Consider the following 22,731-nt stretch of genomic DNA (forward strand, 5'->3'; position numbering starts at 1 on the left):
GCCTCCTCTTCTCCAGGCTAAACAATCCCAGCTCCCTCAGCCTCTCCTTGTAGGGCTGTGCTCAAGGCCTCTCACCAGCCTCGTCGCCCTTCTCTAGACACACTCAAGCATCTCAATGTCGCTCCTAAACTGGGGGGCCCAGAACTGAACCCAGTACTCAAGGTGTGGTCTAACCAGTGCAGAGTACAGGGGCAGAATGACCTCCCTGCTCCTGCTGACCACACCATTCCTGATGCAGGCCAGGATGCCACTGGCTCTCTTGGCCACCTGGGCACACTGCTGGCTCATGTTCAGGCGGGTATCAATCAGCACCAGTTTAAAGTAAAGCATTGCTAAGCACTCAACAACTCAAATCTGAGCACCTAAAAACATGCAGTAGTTACAATATGCTAAACAACTATTCCTTTCTCTAAAATGGCTTTGAGTGCTATTCCTGAGCACTCTCAGTACCTCTCTGTATGAAGAGCAATAGTAAATCAGTTGTTTCAAGGACTGTACCACTTCCCTTCTAAGATCTATCATCCTTTCTAGGTGATCATTTTGATAATGTTCCTCCTTTTTTATGAGCATCAGTAGATTATTTCTGAGGCTTTTAGAAGTCAGCATACTTCTAGAGCAGCCTCACAAATTTATTGATGTGGTACAGCATGATTTGACTGCAAAGAGAACTCATGATGATATATGTAGTGTTATGATACATCTGGAAAGTGATTTGGAGATCTCCTGGCCTTTCAAGCAACTGTTGTCACTACAGATGCAGAAAATTAACGTAAAGGACTTTATTCTAAGAAGGTAGTAATGTAAATCACTGAACATGTTAAGACTGTTTTCTCCTGAAGAAATCTGCAGTTTCACAAAACAAATGTCAAAGTGACAAACTGGTGCTCTGCTTCAGATGAAACTCCCATTCCAGAGTGTCAATCAACTTCATCATCACATCCCTCTTGCTAAATGATGCACCCGTGGAAGCAACCATGAATGTGTACTGATAGCAAACCTGCTGCTGCCAATTGGTCTCTTTTATGATGCTATAATAATGCTAACAACAGCAACTTAGCATTTTTAATTGTCTCTGTTCGAAAAAAAATCTTCACAAATTGAATCATATTCTATTCCAGGCCAAAAAAATCATCAAGGAGACTCTAAAAACTGTCTGGTTTTACTAACAGAGATACACAGAAAAAAAACTGATCATATGGATTCAGTCTATGGATATTTTTACCTTTGGACGATCCTTGTAGATAACGGTGGAAGGAGTGGAAACGAAGGAGTAAAGCTGAACCCAAGGCAAAAAGGGAGGTGGGGTGGTAGTGGTTTGAAGGTGTTGTCCTAATTTTTGTCTCAATTCTTACTACACAAAATTATTTTAATTAGCAATAAATTAAACTAATTTTCTTTAAGCTGAGTTTGTTCTGCCTGTGACAGTAACTGGTGATCAATCTTTCTCTTTTCATCTAAACCCACGAGCTTTATCAACTTATTTTCTCCATCTCTCCCATTGAGGAGGGGAGTGAGAGAGCAGCTGGGTGGCCATTTGACTGCTTGCCAAAGCTGACCCACCACACATTTCAAAAGGTAGCATCTACGCACTGCTGTGTCAATATCATCACTACTTTAGTGGCCCTAGTAAAGGCTCAAATCGATCACTCAGTGTTAAGAACAATGTCTGCCAACAGTAAATTTGAGTTCAGCTCAGCAAGGAATTATTTCTGGGGTTTGTTTTTGTTGTTGAAACTCACCTTTGGTATTGACAAATACTTTGCAGGCCTTCTGCATGGAGTTTTCTAGTCACTTATAATTAAGTGATTCTAAATGTAAGGTTTTTCCAAAGAAAAGCAAGATTAACATGTGTTAAGCAAGATTAACATGTGTTATGCATGATTATGATGTTACAGAAAGATTCAGTTCCTGAAACCACGAGCTTTTGAACCCTCCATTACTCAGATGTACCCTCAACAAACATGTCAGTGAATTCATAGGTCGGCCTTGAGGATCTCGAAGGTCTTTTCCAACCGGACTGATTCTGTAATTCTGTGAAGTTTTAAATCTTTAGTTTAACACTTCTAAAGGACATAATCATAATACCAACATTAGCATTGTTCTGAGGACTCAGAAAAATTTTGTTATGACTGAAATATTTTTCCATACACAACTGTTCAATGTAACACCAATTTCTAAAGCTGCTACAATCGTTCTCCTAAAACAAGCAGTATTTTTACCTTGTTTCTGTCTTGAGTATCCACTTCTCCTGGTGCCATATATTTTAGCAACAAAGCTAAACATTTTGCACTTTTGTGACGTGTAGTTAAGTGTAATGGTGTCATATCCTCTAAGTCCTTCTGCATCCAGTTCCCTCTACGAGCCAGTAAAAGTTTCATGAAGCGGTAGTTTCCCTGGGTGAAGAAAAATATCAGAAATTTATTCCAATTCATTGAACCAAATGATGACAGAGGTATTTGCTGTTGTATTACAGTGCCTAAAATCCCACACCAAAGCAGCTCTAAGCTGTGGAAATGCCTAATGAAGGTTTTTCTTGTCAAAAAACATTAACTCTTGATTTTTCAGTCTGTTTTTCTACCTGGTATTAGATACCTATTTTCTGTTAGCAAAGTGTGCAAGACTGGGTTGAGCAATAGGAAAAAAATCTGCAATACTGTCTTGACAGTTTAACCTCAATAAATATGATGTAAAAAATTAAATAAGACCATTACATGCTATTTTCAGCAAGGTTGACAAGTTATCAGATGAAGAATAAAACTAAGCATGAAGAAAGAGTACAGTTTTCAAAATGAAAGTAAGAAAAAGAACAGGGAATGGTTCAGAGAGATAAAATGTACTCATCTCAATGACAAATACATAGAAAAGTGATTGTGTCATAGAATCATAGAATCAAGCAGGTTGGAAGAGAACTCCAAGATCATCCAGTCCAACCTATCCCCCAGCCCTATCCAGTCAACTAGACCATGGCACTAAGTGCCTCATCCAGGCTTTTCTTGAAGACCTCCAGGGACGGTGCCTCCACCCTCCCTGGGCAGCCCATTCCAATGGGAAATAGAAAGTTTTAAATGTATATGAGTTTTGACCTACTGCATGAATGACAAATAGAGGGCCAGCTAGCTTTGTGAATGTATAAAACACCTAACACTCCAGACTTACTGGAGTTTCAAAAGAGGTAATGTAGAAATGGTCCGGTGACTAATACCAAGGGTGGATCCCAAAGAAAACAATGCAGTTATCCTTCTCACATCACTGAAGTAGCCAGTCAAAAATTAAAGATATACTGATTCTTCACAGGGGGTTAAAGCAATGTGATCTTTAAGGTCCTTTGCAATTCAAACCATTTTATGAATCTATGTAATCACAAAGAATCTAGAGTAAGTGTAACAGTTTTGACTTGCTACTGCCCCTTGCTTGGAGATTATCTTCCATATAATAAAGATGCCTCATACAACATTTTCGTGCTTGCACTTCAATACAAAGTCTACTGTTCTATTCAATGAATATTCAGTAGTTTCAGCCAAGAAACAGTAACAGCTAGAGCAATAACTCATTAAAGTGAAACAACTTTCAACCTTTCCTGTCTCCCATTTTTGCTCAGTTTTTGCCAATTTCACATATTGACAGTTTAAGTAAAATCACCAATTATTTACAAATATAATGACAATAGAAAGCTCCAAAGAGATGAGAAATTGGATTAGTACCCCACACTCAGGGGGTACTAATCGCAGCATTTCATGACGCATTATCAGTTGATGCACACAAGAATTGTGACACTCAAATCTACAGAAGTGACATCTTTGAATTCTTCTGCCTACTTCTCTAACTGGATTAGAATTCTTCTGCTTACTACCTTCAAATCACCATATTTAAGTCTGCTAAAATTACTTTATAAACCCTGTAAATTGGCATCATCCCTTTAGGTTATCTTAGGAAAAACAATGAAAAAAGACAACCATGCAGACAAGTGCAAGTACTGCTGACAACTGGGGGAACTTCTGTGTATCATAAGACTCAGAATCACACATCAGTTTGTTATCCATCAGCCTTTGTTCTTTAATAAAGGAAAAGCTTGCCAAAACCTGTACCACGAACCTGCATGAAAATGCAAACTTCTCTTGTCAGAGACAGCATGACTACTGTATTCTTCAGCAGCATTCACGGCAAGTAAAGACTGACTAATTCTCTCCCTTCTGCTGTGTGACAGGAAAAGCACAACCTTAGGATTCTGTCCCTTTAATACAGAGACACACATCAAGTCGTACACTGAAGTGGAGAGGCAGAACAGTATAATGTCTGCACAGGTACTTACACATGCAGAACAAACTCAAAATGAATTCATGACAAATTTGGAACAAATTTGGGATGAAAAAACTCCTCATTACTGCTATTATACTTTACTGATAAATATAAGAAGAATCTGCAAAACTCTTTTAAAAAGAAAAAAACAGGAAAAATTTTGCAATACATCATGATGTGGTTGGATATTAGAGTGGGGGAAGACATCACTAAATAACTTGAGAGAATATTAGCCTCAAAGAAATATAGCTGCTTTTCTCCTTCACAGAGGACAATGCATTTGGTTTGTTTCCAATACTTCCTGCTAAATGTGCATGCATACATATGAAAGAAAATAAATGGTTTTCTTTTGTTGAGGGATACTTTTGGGAAGATTTACAAGCATACTGTGCCTTTTGAATGATTTCAGCTGAAGACTCAAATCAATTAATAAATCTAAGGAAATATGCATTTTTATTACTAGATCTTTTTTCCCTTTATTCTGTTTCTGATGTTACACATTTTTCACTCCTTACTATCATATTATTCTGTTGCATGCTTAGTCACCAACAAATGCCCTCCCCTAAGAAACATATCTGTAACAAATCACTTCATTCTGAAAGGAAAGATTCTCTCTTCTTAATGATTTAAGATTTTTTTAAAACACTACCAGAGAAAACACCTGTACTTACATCAGTTATTTGTAATGATCCTATTCATGATCTTACTTCTGACTTTAGTAGTACCATGTATGTTGCTGTGTTTCTTTAACTTGTTAGAAGATGACACCATCCCTATTAATAACACAAGGAAAATTCCCCACCTTCAACTGCTTAAGTTTGTACGCGATGTATTAACACGTCTTGAAGGCAGACTTAGTTCAGATGTTACAAGGTGGAGAGGGGAAAAATTATGCTTGACTTGCAAAGCAGTCACTAGCCAAATTCCTTCATTTTTATAGGTTTCTTGTGTATAAAAAGTCTTTTAGCTTCTTATTTTTTTACTCAGAAATTGCACTTGATTGGCCTAAAGATTCCTGGGCAGCATGACACACTTTGATCAGTCCATATTGACAGCGTCTCCAAAATGATTGTTATATTGTGAACACGTTGTAAGCAAACAAGATTAAATATTGATACAGAAACACTCTTCCTGGTAGCCAAAATTTACTATTTCAACACTGATTCTTTAAATTCCTTTATTATTTCTAGCCAAGAGCTTCAGTTCTGTCTGCAAACTACAGTACAGTTTCAGGGCACTGTTGACAACTATCTCCAGCACAATCACAATGAATACTTCAGCTATTTCAACGTTTCAGCTATGTCTACTAACTGCAGTGGTGCATAACATTTTTTAGCAGCAGACAGATCAATAAGCGATCATTGCTCTTCCATCAAGTTGTGATTTTGAACAAAGTTCTGGACCCCAAGCTCAACTGCTAAGCATTCAAAAAAAAAATTCCCCTTTCCAGAACATTTCAGTAGAGAAAAGATCAATGGAAGGAACATCTTAGACAGAATCAATGAATTTGTCAGAATCGAGATTATTGCTGAAATTGAGTAAATTATCCCCAAACCTGAAAATTCATTCAGAGAAGAATATCTGTAATTTCAATATGAATCTACTGCCAGGAGCAGGCTCCAGCAGAAAATTGCCAGTAAACTCTTTTCTACCTCGATTTCTGGGCCTACAAGTTAATTTATTTTTTCATCCATCTAAAGCAGCTTTTTCAACCTATTTTCTCTCTCTGGCCTGTTGAGGAAGGGAAGTAAGGAAGCAGCTGGTAGAGCATGTGGTGACCAGCCACGGTCAAGCTGCTCCATATGGTCACCTAAGAGAAAGACTACATTAAAAACAACACTGTTGTTCCAGTTCTAATCATAACTTGATGCTGGGATTACTGATGGTTATATTATCAATATACTAAAACCACAAGCCTCAGACTTTACAACATGCAACTCTATACAGCCCAGCACAGTCCAGCTCCAAGTTGCCCAGCCACGCTGTGTCTCTGTTTGAAATACTTCCTCAGAAACTGTCCCGTGCTACCTTCACTCAGCAGAGTGTAGATTAGGGGAAGAACACTTCTTTTTCCTTTCCCTGAACCAGTAGCAGTCCTCTTCTTCCTTAGCAAACTAATGGAGAACAGGAGAACAAGTATGTAAGTGAATCTAAGATGGGCACATGGGCACAGAGAAAGGCAGGAATTCCAGCATCTCTGGAAAGCCACCCTTAACATCTAAAATCCTTTTGGGACAGGTTTGAGCCTTCCTCCCAACAAACAGGCAGACACATGCTCCTACTGGTCAACTGTCCAAAACAGTTAATTGTACTGCAACCTTTAGGGTAATCATGTTTTTATTTTACTGTTGGGAAGGTTCAAATAATGTTGACCACTTCTGCCAGCTTGCTCTCTGGTATTGCACAACAAAGCAATACGCCTAACACAGAAAAGACTATAATATAAATAGATTTGTGCAAATATTCCAGTATCCAAAATGAAAAAGAGGAAAAAAAAGAAGGCTTGGCATACATTTTTGTTCCCCACACGAGATCTAGCAGTATGAGAAAGATTGAGAGTTATTAATGTTTGTTTAATGTACTGTGCTAGTTTGAAGCAAGCTGGAATGTTTTGGTAGAAGAACTAGATAATGGGCAGTGAAATGAAAAACAATTGTGTCTACTTCTCTCACAGTCTCGCTGAGAACTCTGGGAAGAAGAAAGACTTATTCTCCATTTTGTTTCTCACTCTTGCTTTGGCCTTAGACCTGGTCACATCTCATTAACCCTGCTCCTACTAACCTTGCTCCCTAACCTCTTGGCTGCACCTCTCTTCTTCCTGAGAACTGGGGTAAGGTTGAGAGGGCCGGGGGGAGGTGTTGGGGTGGTTTGAGAGCCCCTCCTGGGGACTCAGGTTTCTGGGAGGGGAGTTGTGCTTTTGTATTGTTTATCCTTTGTATATTTCTGTATATAATTGTATATAACTGTATGTATTGTAAATAGCTGCTTGTAAATTCTGCTAGCTGTAAATAAATTGCTTCATCTATATTCCCAGGGTCCGTCTGAGCTAGCTGGGGCAAATTCAAAAGTGTGGGGGGGCGGGGTAACCCCCAAACCATCACATTTTTAATTGGCTTTCCCAACGTGGGGCTAGATATTTCAGTGAGTGGTAATTAGCTCTGGGAATTAAGATGAAGCTAATCAAGCAGCTATTGTATTTGGTTGGTGCATTGCTCTGGTCTGGTTTTGTTTTCTTGGCATTTAGTTGGTTAAAAGGCCAAATTGTTGCTTATTTCATTGATCTGGCCTATAATAAGGCTAAAGCTAAGGTTTCAGATATGTTCTGGAGCTGGGGTGATTTTATTCTTGGTTATGCTGGTTTTAATATCTCTGAGAATATTACCAAGGACATTACAGGAGCTCTGGTCAATAATGTGACAATCAATGGAAATTCTGCTTTAAATATGGCTCTAATGAGAGTTATTCAGCCTAAGACAGGAATTCCAACTGTTTGCATAGGCACATGCTCTTGTAAAACTGTTTTTCTTCTCACAGTTTTTAATATTTGCCTCATGATTTTAATATTCATATTAATTTTGGCATTATTGGTGAAAAATTCAAAACCAGTTTCTGTAAGAGCTAGGAAAAATTCTGTGTCTCAGAAGCAGTCTCTTTCACAGCAAAACAAGGGAACACAGTCATCGGCTTCCCCCTTGCCAGCCTCTGCCCCTCCTTCTCCAAGTGCTGGGAACACAGCCAGTGTTCCCGCCACTAACGTAAACAATGATAAGGATAACCAAAACAAGCCACAGAGTTTAGCAGGAGCCCCAGGAGCACAGGCAAATACCCAAAATCAGAATGTTCCTAGCAAAAATGAAAACAAGTCAGGGTTGGCAGGCATCCCAGGAGGACAGGCAAATAATCCCACTAATGTTAATAATACTACTAGTGCTGGTAACGCTAGCCCAGTCAGTCCAAATCCTAATGACACCAGCTCAGCCAATTCAAACCCCCAGCCAGCAGACCAGAACCAAAATCCTCCTGTTAAAAGCAAGGCAGATTTGAACTCACAAGCTCCAGGTCAGACCCCTAAGGATACAAATGCTCCAAGTCAGACCTCCAATAATTCAAATGCTCCAGGTCAGACTCATAAGGATTCAAACCCTTCGGGTCAGACTCCTAAAGATTCAAATCCTCCAGCAGACACATCCAAGTCTGTTGCTGCTCAGGCCCTTCTAGCACCTGCTAAGGCAAAAGCTAAAACAAAGAGTGGTTCACAGGAGGATGTAAGACAGGGGACCTCTGGTGATCAGCAGCAAGAAGAGGAGGAGGAGACAGTCAGTCTGCGAGACCTTGTAGATGTGCTGAGACAACAATACTCAAGTGAGAGGAGTGCTGTGAGGTTAGCTGCCAGGAGAGAGGATGGTTCCAATGAGTTTAGGAATGCTATGAGGAAGATTGTGTTAGGCCCGGCACCACCAGAACAACAGGAGGAAGAGGAGGAAGATGACATCCAAGGCTCCAAGGATCCACTCAGAGAGGTCAGGGAAGTTAGGAAGGAATACACAAGGGAATCAGGTGAGCCAATCCTAAGCTGGCTAGTGAGATGCCGTGGCATTGGTGCTAATGCTCTGCAGGTAGGAGACAAGTCTGCCAAGCAGCTGGGACCACTCACTAAGGAGAGTGGAGTGGACAAACACCTAGCAAGTCCTCTTGGTAGGGTTAGCTTGTGGACACGCCTTCTGTTGGCTGTGGCTATGAGATATCCTTCCCGAGATGATTTGCCATGGGCCGCCAAGAAGTGGAACACCGTTGAGCAGGGAATTAAGCTTCTGAAGGAGTTTGCTGTGAAGGAAGTGCTTTATGGAGATCATGGCACTCATGAGCCTGATGATATTCCTTTGGGAACAGGTCTCATGAAGAAGCTGATTAAGCTTGCTCCTTCATCCTATGCTAACATCTTGGCCAGCAAGTTTCTAGCAAGGAGTGATAATGGAAGATCTTTCACTGTTGGTGAATTCACTGACCAGCTCAGGCAGATAGAGGATAGCTTGTCACATTCTGGCCTAGTCTCTGCCATAAAAACTCTAGGTACAGAGATTAGAGATGGCATCAAGGAGAGCATGAAAGAACTGAAGGAGGACCTTACAACCTCAATTTCCAATCTGGTAAAGGATACCATTCCTGCATCATCTGAATGGGTGAATGTTTCTGCCATCAGGAACAGACGCCCACCTCCTGCAAGGCAATTCCAGCCCAGGAGGAGACAAATTCCACCCAGACATCAGCAATCACGTGCGTCACTGTGGATACTTCTGCGTGACACATATGGGGAGAACATGAACAAATGGGATGGTAAACCGACTTCAGCTCTTTCAAAGAGGGTCAGGGATCTGCAGAGTGGCAGAAACAGAGGCAGCAGTGCCAGGAAAGTAGCTGTCACTTCTTCAGCTCCTGAGAGCAACTGCAATTGTTCCAACAGTTGCAGTTCCTCTCACAACAACACCAATCACTGTGTACACCCCACATGCCATGTTCAGCATTAGGGGTGCCCTGCCTCCAGCCAGGAGGAGGAAAGGGATAGTGGAGAGAACCGAATCTATTGGAATGTATTCATTAGGTGGCCTGGCAGTTCAAGAGTTCGGAAATACAGGGCTTTAGTTGACACAGGTGCTCAGTGTACTTTATTGCCATCTAATTGCAAAGGGACAGAGTCCATTTCTATCTTTGGAATCACTGGTGGATCTCAAGAGTTAACTAAGGTACAGGCTGAGATCAGTTTAACTGGTAAAGAGTGGAAGAAACATACTATTGTAACTGGTCCTGATGCGCCTTGCATTCTGGGAATTGACTTTTTGAGACAAGGTTGTTTCAAAGATCCTAAGGGTCATAAATGGGCTTTTGGAATAGCATCTGTAGAGATTGAGGATGATAAATTGAAATTGTCTGTTAGACCTGAACTTTCTGATGAATCTGCAGTTGTGGGACATCATGACATAGAGGACTTGGAAGTGCCAATTGCAACTCAAACTGTTCATCATAGGCAGTACAGAACTAACCGTGACTCTTTGTTGCCCATTCATCAGCTGATTCGTCAATTGGAGAGTCAGGCTGTCATCGAGAAAGCTCATTCACCTTTCAACAGTCCCATCTGGCCTGTGCGTAAACCTACGGGAGACTGGAGACTGACAGTTGACTTTCGTGCCCTCAACGAGGTGACGCCACCCATGAGTGCAGCTGTGCCGGACATGCTGGAACTCCAGTACGAGCTGGAATCGAAGGAGGCTAAATGGTATGCAACCATAGACATTGCTAATGCTTTCTTCTCTATTCCCATAGCAAAGGAGTGCAGGCCTCAGTTTGCATTCACCTGGAGAGGAATCCAGTACCAGTTCAACCGTTTGCCTCAGGGGTGGAAACACAGCTCAACCATCTGTCACTCAGTCATTCACAATGCACTGGAGAAAGGTAAAGCTCCAGAGCACATCCAGTACATCGACGACATCATTGTGTGGGGCCAAACTGCTGAGGAAGTCTTCGAGAAAGGTAACAAAATCATTGACATTCTGTTGCAAGCAGGTTTTGCCATTAAGAGAGACAAGGTCAAAGGACCTGCCAAAGAAATTCAGTTTCTGGGAGTGCGGTGGCAGGATGGTCGCCGTTACATTCCTCAGGATGTGATCAACAAAGTCTCTACCATGGCAGTTCCCACCAGTAAGAAGGACACACTTGCTTTTCTTGGTGTGGTGGGATTTTGGAGACTACACATTCCTGGTTTCAGTCAGATTGTCAAACCTCTGCATGATGTGACTCGTAAGAGAAACAATTTTGAGTGGGGACCTGAACAACAAGCAGCCTTTGATCAGATCAAGCGAGAAGTAGTCCATGCAGTGGGCTTGGGTCCTGTGAGATCTGGTCCAGACATTAAAAACATTCTGTACACGGCTGCCAGTGATAATGGTCCAACTTGGAGTCTTTGGCAGAGAGCTCCAAATGAGACACGTGGTCGTCCACTTGGTTTCTGGGGACGTTGTTACAGAGGTTCAGAGACAAATTACACTGCAACTGAGAAAGAGATTCTAGCAGCCTATGAGGGAGTGAAAGCAGCTTCTGAAGTGATTGGAACTGAGTCACAATTGCTTTTAGCTCCTAGACTGCCAGTTCTTAACTGGATGTTCAAAGGCAAAGGTTCATCACCACATCATGCCACAGATGCAACCTGGTCTAAATGGATGGCTTTGATAACCCAACGAGCACGAATGGGTAATCTTGACCGACCTGGTCTGGTGGAGGTGATCACCAACTGGCCGGAAGGCACAGACTGTCCCAAACCTCCAGAGGAGAAAATAACTCGTGCTGAGGAAGCTCCTCCCTATGGTGATCTCTCTGATCAGGAAAAGAACTATGCTTTGTTCACAGATGGTTCCTGTCGTCTTGTTGGGAACAAGCGAAGATGGAAGTCAGCGGTTTGGAGTCCAACCAGGAGAGTTACCGAAACGAAAGATGGCGAAGGAGAATCCAGTCAGTTCGCTGAGGTAAAAGCTGTTCAACTTGCTCTTGATGTGGCTGAACGTGAGAATTGGCCTATCCTTTACCTCTACACCGACTCGTGGATGGTAGCCAATGCTCTATGGGGTTGGCTGAAGGACTGGAAGAAGAATGGTTGGCAGAGGAAAGGAAAGCCTATTTGGTGTGCTGATCTATGGCAGGACATTGAAGCACGGCTGGAGAGAACTCCAGTGAAGGTGCGACACGTAGATGCACACATGCCTAAGAGCAGAGCTACTGAGGAACATCAACATAACCAGCAGGCAGACCAAGCTGCTAAGATTGCTCAAGCTGATACCAACTCTGAACTTGACATTGACCTTGATTGGAAACACCAAGGTGAGCTGTTCTTAGCTCGGTGGGCCCATGACTCATCTGGACATCAAGGCAGAGATGGAACATACCGATGGGCTCGTGATAGGTCAATTGACTTGTCCATGGACGCTATCACCCAAGTCATCTATGACTGTGACATTTGTGCTGCTATTAAGCAGGCTAAGCGAATCAAGCCCTTATGGTATGGTGATAGATGGTCAAAGTACAAGTATGGTGAAGCCTGGCAGATTGACTATATCACTTTACCTCGATCTCGTTCTGGCAAGCAGTATGTGCTGACGATGGTAGAAGCCAGCACTGGATGGTTGGAAACCTATCCAGTTCCACATGCTACTGCACGTAACACCATTGTTGGTTTGGAGAGACAGATCTTGTGGAGACATGGAACTCCAGAGAGAATTGAGTCAGACAATGGTACTCATTTCAAGAACAATCTTGTGAAAAACTGGGCCAAAGAGCATGGTATTGAATGGATCTATCACATACCCTACTATGCACCAGCTTCAGGGAAGATTGAACGCTACAATGGTTTGCTGAAAACCACCCTAAAAGCCATGGGGGGTGGAACTCTGAAAAACTGGGACAAACATTTAGCAGAAGCTACTTGGTTGGTAAATAGTAGAGGTTCAGTAAACAGAGCAGGACCTGCACAATCAGATTTGGTCCAAACAGTAGACGGTGATAAAGTTCCTGTTGTACGTGAGAAGAATCTGTTAGGGAAAACTGTTTGGGTATTTTCTCCTTCGGGCGAAGGGAAACCTGTCCGAGGGGTGGTGTCTGCTGAAGGTCCTGGTCATACATACTGGGTAATGCAGGAGAATGGTGAAATCCAGTGTATTCCACAGAGAAATTTAACCTTAGCTGAGAGAGTTTAAATTCAAGCTGTTAGGAGTTTTCTGTTCTAGGTAACATCGGCGCCCAACACTGAGAGAATCTACGATAGAATCTACAGTACGTGAGCACGAACCCAACATCACCTGGGAGTCCCTGTTCTGAGCTTTTGAATCACCTACATCTGATTGAAGTGTGAACTGAATTGTATATATTGTTTTAGTGTAAATATTGGTTTGGATTAGATTGGATAGTTCTCAGCGATGCTCTGAGCGAAGTAGACAAGGGGTGGATTGTGCTAGTTTGAAGCAAGCTGGAATGTTTTGGTAGAAGAACTAGATAATGGGCAGTGAAATGAAAAACAATTGTGTCTACTTCTCTCACAGTCTCGCTGAGAACTCTGGGAAGAAGAAAGACTTATTCTCCATTTTGTTTCTCACTCTTGCTTTGGCCTTAGACCTGGTCACATCTCATTAACCCTGCTCCTACTAACCTTGCTCCCTAACCTCTTGGCTGCACCTCTCTTCTTCCTGAGAACTGGGGTAAGGTTGAGAGGGCCGGGGGGAGGTGTTGGGGTGGTTTGAGAGCCCCTCCTGGGGACTCAGGTTTCTGGGAGGGGAGTTGTGCTTTTGTATTGTTTATCCTTTGTATATTTCTGTATATAATTGTATATAACTGTATGTATTGTAAATAGCTGCTTGTAAATTCTGCTAGCTGTAAATAAATTGCTTCATCTATATTCCCAGGGTCCGTCTGAGCTAGCTGGGGCAAATTCAAAAGTGTGGGGGGGCGGGGTAACCCCCAAACCATCACATGTACATGTTTAATACACACAGATAATTAAACACATTCTAAGACCCATTGTTAAAGTCTGAATCTTAGACTACCACAGGGCTAAAAATAAATTGCTGTAATTAATCCTGTTTCTTGTAGAAGGTTTTAATCTTTATTGAAACAAAATTCTTCCAGAAATTTCCTAGCACACCCAAGTATTAACCTCCTCAAGAAGCAACAGGACAGTCCTTCCTTAACTGTTAGATACCATGCATGCTCTCTCTGAGACCCAACACAGCTTAATCTACCAGCACAGAGGTCATGGTAGAAGATTGGGAGTGCCACCAACACCAGTTGTCATCATTGCTTGGCTATCAGGAGATAAAAGGAACATATTACTTCCTCTCCTCATAGCTGGCTAAAATCTGATGCTTTTTCTGACTTTGAATTGAAAAGAAAATATATACAGTTCCCATAAAATGTATTAAATTTTCCTTCTGTGACCCAAAATAAAAATCAGTAACAGCAATAGCTATATTTAAAGTAATGTCCCATAAAATACATAAATGCAAACACCTAGACTGCTGACTGTCATTACATAAAATACTATGGAGTCAGTACCATTCCTAGTACTAAGCCTGGCTATAGTGAAATTAAGTTTCACTACAGATCTCTACTGGATAGTCATTAAGTAGACAAGGATCCAAACATGTTTCCAAACTACAAACAGCACCAAAACACACCTGACAAGTACACTTACTAACAGGACAAGAACCAACCTTATTAACCTGTAAACATACTTTTTCCTCATATTGCTTCCATTTCATATGGCTAAAGCCTCAGTAGATCAAACTCCTCTCCTGTATAAGACACGATTCTAGAAGATATGGGAAGGATAGAGGGAAGGGAGAAAACAGAACTATTTCATCTAAATCCTGAATGAACAACAGTGTATCAATTTGTCCAGATTGTCATTTACTATGTACCAACAACCAGGAAGACGAAAATTCTCTTGGGTATATAATGATGACTGACACTGAAGTATTTTTCATAGCAAACTTTTAAGTATTTCAGAGACGTACAGACTTGCTTTAAAGAGCTCACCTGGGTTCTGGAAACATTCCATTGATGTACAACAGAGCTCTGGGAAAACGTATTCCCTTATCAACCTACTATTTCTTAGTGAATTAACTTGGTCATTTTATAAACATGTGCTTCTGTGCTCTGACTAGCTATTTCTCCTGCCTTGTAGTGTGGATATGATACTGCTCATCTTTGGATATTACATAGATAAATATAGTATAATTTTTTAAAGAGAGAAACTGAGCTGTACATGATATGAGGAGAGGCTGAGAGAGCTGCGGTTGGTTAGCCTGGAGAAGAGAAGGCTCAGGTGTGACCTCATTGCTGTCTGCAACTACCTGAAGGGAGGTTGTAGCCAGGTGGGGGTTTGTCTCCTCTGCCAGGCAACCAGCAACAGAACAAGGGGACACAGTCTCAAGTTGTGCCAGGGGAGTATAGGCTGGGTGTTAGGAGGAAGTTCTTGACAGAGTGATTTGCTATTGGAATGGGCTGCCCAGGGAGGTGGTGGAGTCACCATCCCTGGAGGTGTTCAAAAAAAGCCTGGATGAGGCACTTAGTGCCATGGTCTGGTTGAGTGGATAGGGCTGGGTGGTAAGTTGGAGTGGATGATCTTGGAGGTCTCTTCCAACCTGGTTCATTCTATGATTCGATGATTCTGTAAGGCTAAGAGTTAGAGGACCTCTCCAAGCATCAAAAGCACATCCAGATAGGCTACCACTACCTTGCCATCAGTGAGTTAAAAGGGGCCAATATATATAAAAGATATAAACCACTTATTTTTCTATACAGTGCTGAAATCACATTTTCAAAAAGAGTAACAATTCTAATCCATATTAAATACTTAACATGACTTGAAAGACTGATTTGCAATAATTTATAAGGTAGTGTACATGAACTGACTACTGACTGCTAGAGCACAGATACACTTTGTCTTTTGAACACCTACAATAAGGCTGTGAAGATTAGCTGACTGTAAGGGGTTGCTAGAGAACTAGGGAAAAGGCAGCCCAGCATCTCTATATAACCTCCTGGTAAACACAGCAGGGGTCATTAAAAAGAACACCAAGCTGTTAAACCATGAAGATGCTACTTTGGCTCCAATTCAAAATTACACACCTGCTTTCCCAGTACTGGGAACAGAGCAACTAAAAGAATAAAAAAACAATTTAAAAGTGATCCTTATAAAGGAGCTGGGTTTTAAGGGCTCTTCATTGCCAACAGCCATATGCAGATGCTTACAGCAGAACAAAAAGCTTTAGAAATATTTACAGATAAACCACAAATTAGAACTGAAGGCCAAAACTGACCCTTGAGGTTACTAAATCCAGTACTCCAGCACCACAGGGAGAAAGGACACTTAGTACTTCTTAATAAATATAGAAATCTATTTTAAGTGAAATCACAATGATTGTGATCACAATGATTGTTGCCCTTCCCCCCAAATCTCTCAGATTCTTATTGGAGTTTTTAGGTTTAGTTTTGTTTTTTTTTTCAAGACACTTCCACATACACACTTCGCTCTTTCTACTCATGAAAGAATAGTAGAGGTTTTAAAACCTGGAAAAGCATTGGTCTTTTTTATCTCAATCACAAAGGTTAAATCCTACAATCCCCATCAAATATCGTCACCTCCCTGCACTCACTCCAGTTGAACTTATTTTTTAGTTTTGAGTGTTTTTTCATGTTCTGAGCACAAGTAAACTGAGAGTACAGATTATTCCAGAAGAGGTCCCACTAAGCAGCCTACTGAATGTAGGGGCAATGCCTTCGAACTAGAGAAAAGTAGATTTAGATTGGACGTTAAGAACAAGCTCTTTATTGTGAGGGTAGTGGAACACTGGAACAGGTTTCCCAGGGGGGCAGATGAAGCCCCATTCATGGAGATATTCGAAGTGAGGCTTGACACAGCTCTGGGCAACCTGATCTAGTTGACAATGTCCCTGCTTACTGCAGAGCGGGTTGTACTAGATGACATTTGGAAGTCCCTTTCAACCCAGACCATTCTATGATTCTATGATTGTCTAGTGCTTGAAACACTTGTTCAGTGTTAGTGTAAATATCTTGTCAGAGACACCAAAAGTAGAATTTGTCTCATCAGTTAAGAAAATTCTCCAATCTATTATTATATTGACATCCTTCTCAGCCACTTTCAAGTAATACATTCATACTACACAGAATAAATAATTCTGCCCCCTCCAAACATACACAGACTTGCATTTTGGACTACTCTATTTCCAACCATCCCAATTATTTCAGTACTCTTATACTTTTGGTACCCCGGTCACTCCAATCCTGTCTTTGACAATAAGGTCTAATCTTGTGTCACTCTGAAGTATCCTCTGAGAAACAACTACTTGTGATGCTAAGTTTGCTAATGAAAAATACTGAGTAATACTAAATTCAAGTGAAACTCTTAAGGAATTCTAACATATTCCTTCTGATCTTACAGTTCATAATTCAACTGTATTTTGGTTATAGTTCATTAACAAATTCTGTATTATACCCCTATGTTCTGTGTCCTAATTTCCCATTTAACTTGCAGTTTTCCACCTAGCACTACAGTGAATATTTTCATACAGACTTAAAAGGGTAATCTGTTGAATTTGCTTCTGGAAACTCAACTAGCAAAATATCCAGTTACTCTTGAAGATCCTACTGCTAACACTGTGGTGCACATTTTACCCAATTTTATAGTTATTTTTACATCTTTATCCCTTAGAAACTAATCTTAAATTCTTGCATGCTATAGAGGTCTATTAGGCTATTTCTCTCAGGTATTTTTCTTCCTATTTAAAACACCATTTACCAGTATTCACTAGTGTTATTGAATACCCCAGAGTCTGCAATATTATGATTTCCAAAGAATGTTTCACTGAATGGAACTCTTTTGCACCTTGCCCCTGATGTTTCTGTACTGTTAAGATGAAGTTTATCAAAATGAGACATTAATAATTGACCAGAGGCTTCTGTGCCTAATCAGTGAGTGCACAGAAGACTGCAGGCAAGTGATAATATAGAACTCCCCACAAATCACAATCATAAAGGTCAGCCTGTTTAAAGAAGTGTATTCAAGGGCAACAGAGGAGTAACAGTCCAGTAAGTCCCCCATATATGACAATAGGGATTTTAGAGTTGTGATAATTATACATCTCACCATAGTTTAATAATTTATTAGCTTATTAAATTTTTATTTTTGAAATATATTCATTATTAATTAAGCAGTACTTACGTAAGACATTTTAGCATAACTTTTTTTTGTGAAGGGAGACTAAAAATCAATAACTCTTCTTCAGAGGAATGTAATATATAATTCAGTTCTTTTTACCCTCTTACAAACAGAACACCACAAAATTATTACAGTGGAATTAATTGCAAACAAAACCCAGGCCTGTTTTCCCAAGAATACAGCAATTGTAGTATGGGCAGTGATCATACTTCTATTGTCTTAAAATATCATTCACCTTTGAATTTTCCTTTTTGAATGCATAAGTATTATTTAAGAAAACATAGCTGGATATATAACAATAGCATGAGAGCAAGATAACAAGCTGTATCATCGATTAACTACCATAATCAAGTATGTACACTGCTCCTTTAGTTTAGACCCAGTTTGGAGCACAAAGAGAAATGGAAAGGTGCATGGAAATTTAGCACTGGGCTATGAAACTGGTGAGAAGCCTGGAACACAAGCCCTGTGAGGAGAAGTTGAGGGAGCTGGGGTTGTTTAGCCTGCAGAAGAGGAGGCTCAGGGGTGACCTCAACTACCTGAAGGGAGGTTATAGCCAGGTAGGGGTCGGTCTTTTCTCCTAGGCAATTAGCAACAGAACAAGGGGACACAGTCTCATGTTGTGCTGGGGGAGGTATAGGCTGGATGTTAGGAGGAAGTTCTTGACAGAGAGAGTGATTAGCATTGGAATGGGCTGCCCAGGGAGGTGGTGGAGTTACTGTCCCTGGAGGTGTTAAAAAAAAAACCTGGATGAAGCACTTAGTGCCATGGTCTAGTTGACTGGCTAGGGCTGGGTGCTAGGTTGGCCCAGATGATCTTAGAGGTCTCTTCCAACCTGGTTGATTCTATGATTCACATCAGGCCACTGATCTTTTCCGCAGCAGCTAGTTCTGCCCCAACTACATGAGTTCATATTCTAAGGTAACAATGAACTGCTGAGAGTTTTTTTTACAGTCAAGTTAAGTTTTTAAACCAGCTAAGCACAGGTTTTCTTAAAAGCTGGAGTTAAGATTTAACCATTGTTTATGTCTGAAAAACCAAATTGCCCGTAATTTAATAGTGACTGTGAGTTTCTAAAGTCAGTTTAAATTGATACATTGACTAGTAAGCTGCACTATGCACTTAGACATGCACTGGAGCCAAATATGAACACTAAGAAAGTCATTCAGATTTTAGCTGAGCGGAATATAGCAGCCACTTTGCATTATGTTAGCAACTTTGCCAACCAATTAGCAGAGATGCTACAGTCAAATGTTGAGACAGCTTTTTGCTGTCAGATCATTTGAAGAAGTAATGAAAGTCAAAAAAACTGGAACACTTTAATTGCTAGCTAAGCTTTTAAAAGATAAACATATCCATGAGCTTTCCCTTTAAAATAAAAATGGTAACAGAGTGTAACCTCCTTGTGCTCACAGAGTAGAAACTGCTATCTTTGATCTACCCAATCTTATAGAAGATATTTTTACTGTATACACACTCTCTTTTCTGCAAGTAGGTGCTGAAGAGAGTATATTTAATCCCTCAGATGAAACTAGCCAAAAATTTTCAAGCTCCAGGTATTTCAATAGCTTTGGAAGGAAAGGGGCCATATATGTGTTTTTTTAGAGGTTGTTTCATCTGTCAGCACGCCTTTGAGAAGAAGCACATTCTCAGAACACCAGAAATAACTTAAAAGGCAGCATATGAAGGACTTTGTCACCAACACCTGCCAGTTTTGGTAGCTTTTCAGGGAACAAACTAAGCAGTTATAAAAACAGAAGCTGTGACTACTGTATTTCTAATTTGCTACACGTAGGAACAATGCTGTTCCAAAAGCAACCAAAATCCATGCATCAAAAGGGGCATTTTGATATGCTTACATCATCAGCCAACTGCCAGAAATCTGACAAGGATTCTTCAGAAGAAAAGTTATTAAAACAGACTAGCATGTAGTAGCATTTAAACTACAAACAGGAATTATTTAGAGTTATAAATGAAAAACATCCATGTTCTGAAAAACTATCTATGTGTAAAGAAGTGAAGCCTCTTGATTTCTAATACACTGAAGCTGAATTAATATCATCTGGTTACAATAGCTACAAGCACTGTAATCACTACCCTTTAAACATATCTAACCACACCATTCTTACACGCTTTAAATATCAGCTGCTTTTTAAAACAGCTCCTGAAAAAAAACAAACAAACAACGAACACTGACAACCAGAAAAACCACCACAGCTACTTAGAACCTCAGTTAAAATGAGTAAAGTCACCATCAAAGTAGTAGGCTGTCTCTCTGGTTATCACGTGCTATATTACTGTACAAATTCAACACAAATAATACTCTTATTTGAGCAAATAAATGTTAATATAGTCTTTGAATTTCATATGTTATATGAAGAATATTGAAAATTAGAGTAACAGACAAGCTATCAATTATTTTTTCCACATCTCTGCCGTAACAAATATGATTTTCCTATTTAAACCTGAAGTTGGAAGGAAATTTTATCCACAAATCTTAAGAGCTGGCTAAATAATTCTTCATTAAAAAGCAGCAAGTGCAAAAATATTGTCACCATTGAATGAAAACATCCCCAAAGTGAGGGTGAATAAACCAAATTATTTCTCACATTTAAAGTAAGGTTATCATGTCAATCTACCCAATTGCAAAGTCCTCAGGAACAAATAACCTGAAGTGTTCTTATTAAACATAAGAGTTACAAAGACATTCTCAATCCTTTCAAATACTTCTCTCAACCTTTGAGACAAACATTTGGTACACTGGGCAGGAATTAGACACTGAAGATAACAATTATTAGCTATTTTTTTTCTGTACACTGTCTACTCACTGTACTAACTAGATTACAGAGAAAAATCAGCAGAGGTAACAGAACTACTTCTTCCTGCTCTCTGCACTCCCTCATCAGCTGGCAGATGATAGTCAAAAGACTTGATTTCCAGACACATCTTCAGTAAAGCTGCTGCAGAGGGAATGGAAAAGTGTCTCCAAACAGCAAATAAAATACAACAATGTAAATTTTATTAATTACAGCTAAACCTGTGTTTCTCATAGTCCTGGAACAACTTCAGTTGAAATTTGAAATCAACTCTTAAGGAGGCTTTAATTTGAGCACAACAAAGCAATTGACTCCATGGCTAAAAATATAACTGAGAAACTCAGTACCCTAAGTCTTTTGGATTACTGTTTTAGACATAACTCTTAGCAGTCATCCATTGAATTACAGCTTTGAAAAAAACATATTGTAAGCTTTTAATTACCTCTGTGTGGACAAGGACGATGCCATGGTCTTCTATCTAATAAAGCACTGGTTGATAGAGGTATGTGGTGTTTTGCTAATCCTTTCAAGTCAACCATGGCAAAGCCATCAGTGATTTTGATGTAGGGTTTAATCTCACAAAGTACCCTTTTAGCAGCTTTGTTAGCAGCAAAATGCTCAACTGGAGAAAAATTCTCAGAAAGCTGAATAGAAGCTTTTTTTTTAAACGAGTTTCCAAGCTGAACATGTTCAACTGTCTGGCAAAGCATCTTAGGCAATAGATCAACCAAAAACATCAGTACAACTTGTGGCCAGTTCTGTCAGGCAGTTTGATAGAAGGCAAGGCAGTGTCTGAACTTGGAGCATTTCTCCTTCTTGCAAGATTGGCTTCAGTATCTTGGTTTCCATAGGAATAGACAGAACTATCAACTGGCACACAGTCAAGGAATACAATAAAATAGACAAGGGATCAGCACTATAAAAGCCAAGGTAAAATTGTTTCCCAGCAGAGGCTGAAGGAAAATAGGTGTTTGCAACTTACAGCCTTTGAGCTCATTTATCCATTATCTCCACATGCTGTTTCTGTTTGGTGTTCTCAGCTCTTCAGCTCTAAATTTTATGGTGCACCTTTAGAAATTAGTGGCTTTCATGTAAAAAAACACTTCAAGGATGAAAATGCAATTAGCATTCTTATTTCCAGTTGATCTCTTCTACTGTTACCCAACTTGTTTCCCTGTGGTGCTCTTTTAAAGCCATTCATGCAGAAGTACCCACAACATAGTCTCTGGGGATTTATGAGAAAAACTGAGACACATCATCCATATTCACAAGATACCTGCTCACTTCTTCATAAAGAACTAAATATTTCCAAACCAAAGTTTTTTAAAAAAAAACAAAAATTTGTATTTCAAAACACAGTGTAATTGGAAAGATTTGGCAGTAAGCACTGCCTCCCTCCTCCCCAAAAATACAAATACAAGACAATATACACTAAATCCATTCAGTTGAACAGCCTTGCACTAAGGGTGGCAAAAAAGAACTAAGAAAAATACACCACTGAAATATATCTTTCTTTTTAAAAAAGGCATTTTCATATATTCACATTCTTCTTCAATACTAGTAAAGTTCTGCTTTATGCCTATATTTACACTGTCCTTTCCAGTTTTAGTAATTCTCTATACACCTTACATAACTGATATTTGAAGATGTCCAAGTCTTTTATTGCTTAACTATGCATATGTTACCTAATGCCTCCTAAACTTCCCACCTTCCTCCCAGAAACAGAATACAGGATAGTTGCTCAAAAGCATTTTAGCAAGACACAGGAAGCCTTCACAATCTGCTTAGACACCACAAATTTTTAATTGCATGCTCACGATTTTCAGATGACAGACCTACATT

At 40.1% G+C, this 22,731-nt stretch overlaps 1 protein-coding gene across 2 annotated transcripts in view; it reads right to left on the reverse strand.

Moving 5' to 3' along the window:
- INVS (inversin) overlaps positions 1 to 22,731 on the reverse strand; it is a 112,390-nt gene that overhangs the window by 58,966 nt on the left and 30,693 nt on the right. For both annotated transcript variants that reach the window (XM_064150083.1, XM_064150084.1), the window contains exon 3: positions 2,220 to 2,393. In XM_064150083.1, coding sequence (XP_064006153.1) covers positions 2,220 to 2,393 — 174 coding nt within the window. The remainder of the gene's footprint in view (positions 1 to 2,219; positions 2,394 to 22,731) is intronic.

The sequence above is a fragment of the Pogoniulus pusillus genome, chromosome 10 (assembly GCF_015220805.1).
Source record: "Pogoniulus pusillus isolate bPogPus1 chromosome 10, bPogPus1.pri, whole genome shotgun sequence".
NCBI classification, from domain to species: Eukaryota; Metazoa; Chordata; class Aves; order Piciformes; family Lybiidae; genus Pogoniulus; species Pogoniulus pusillus.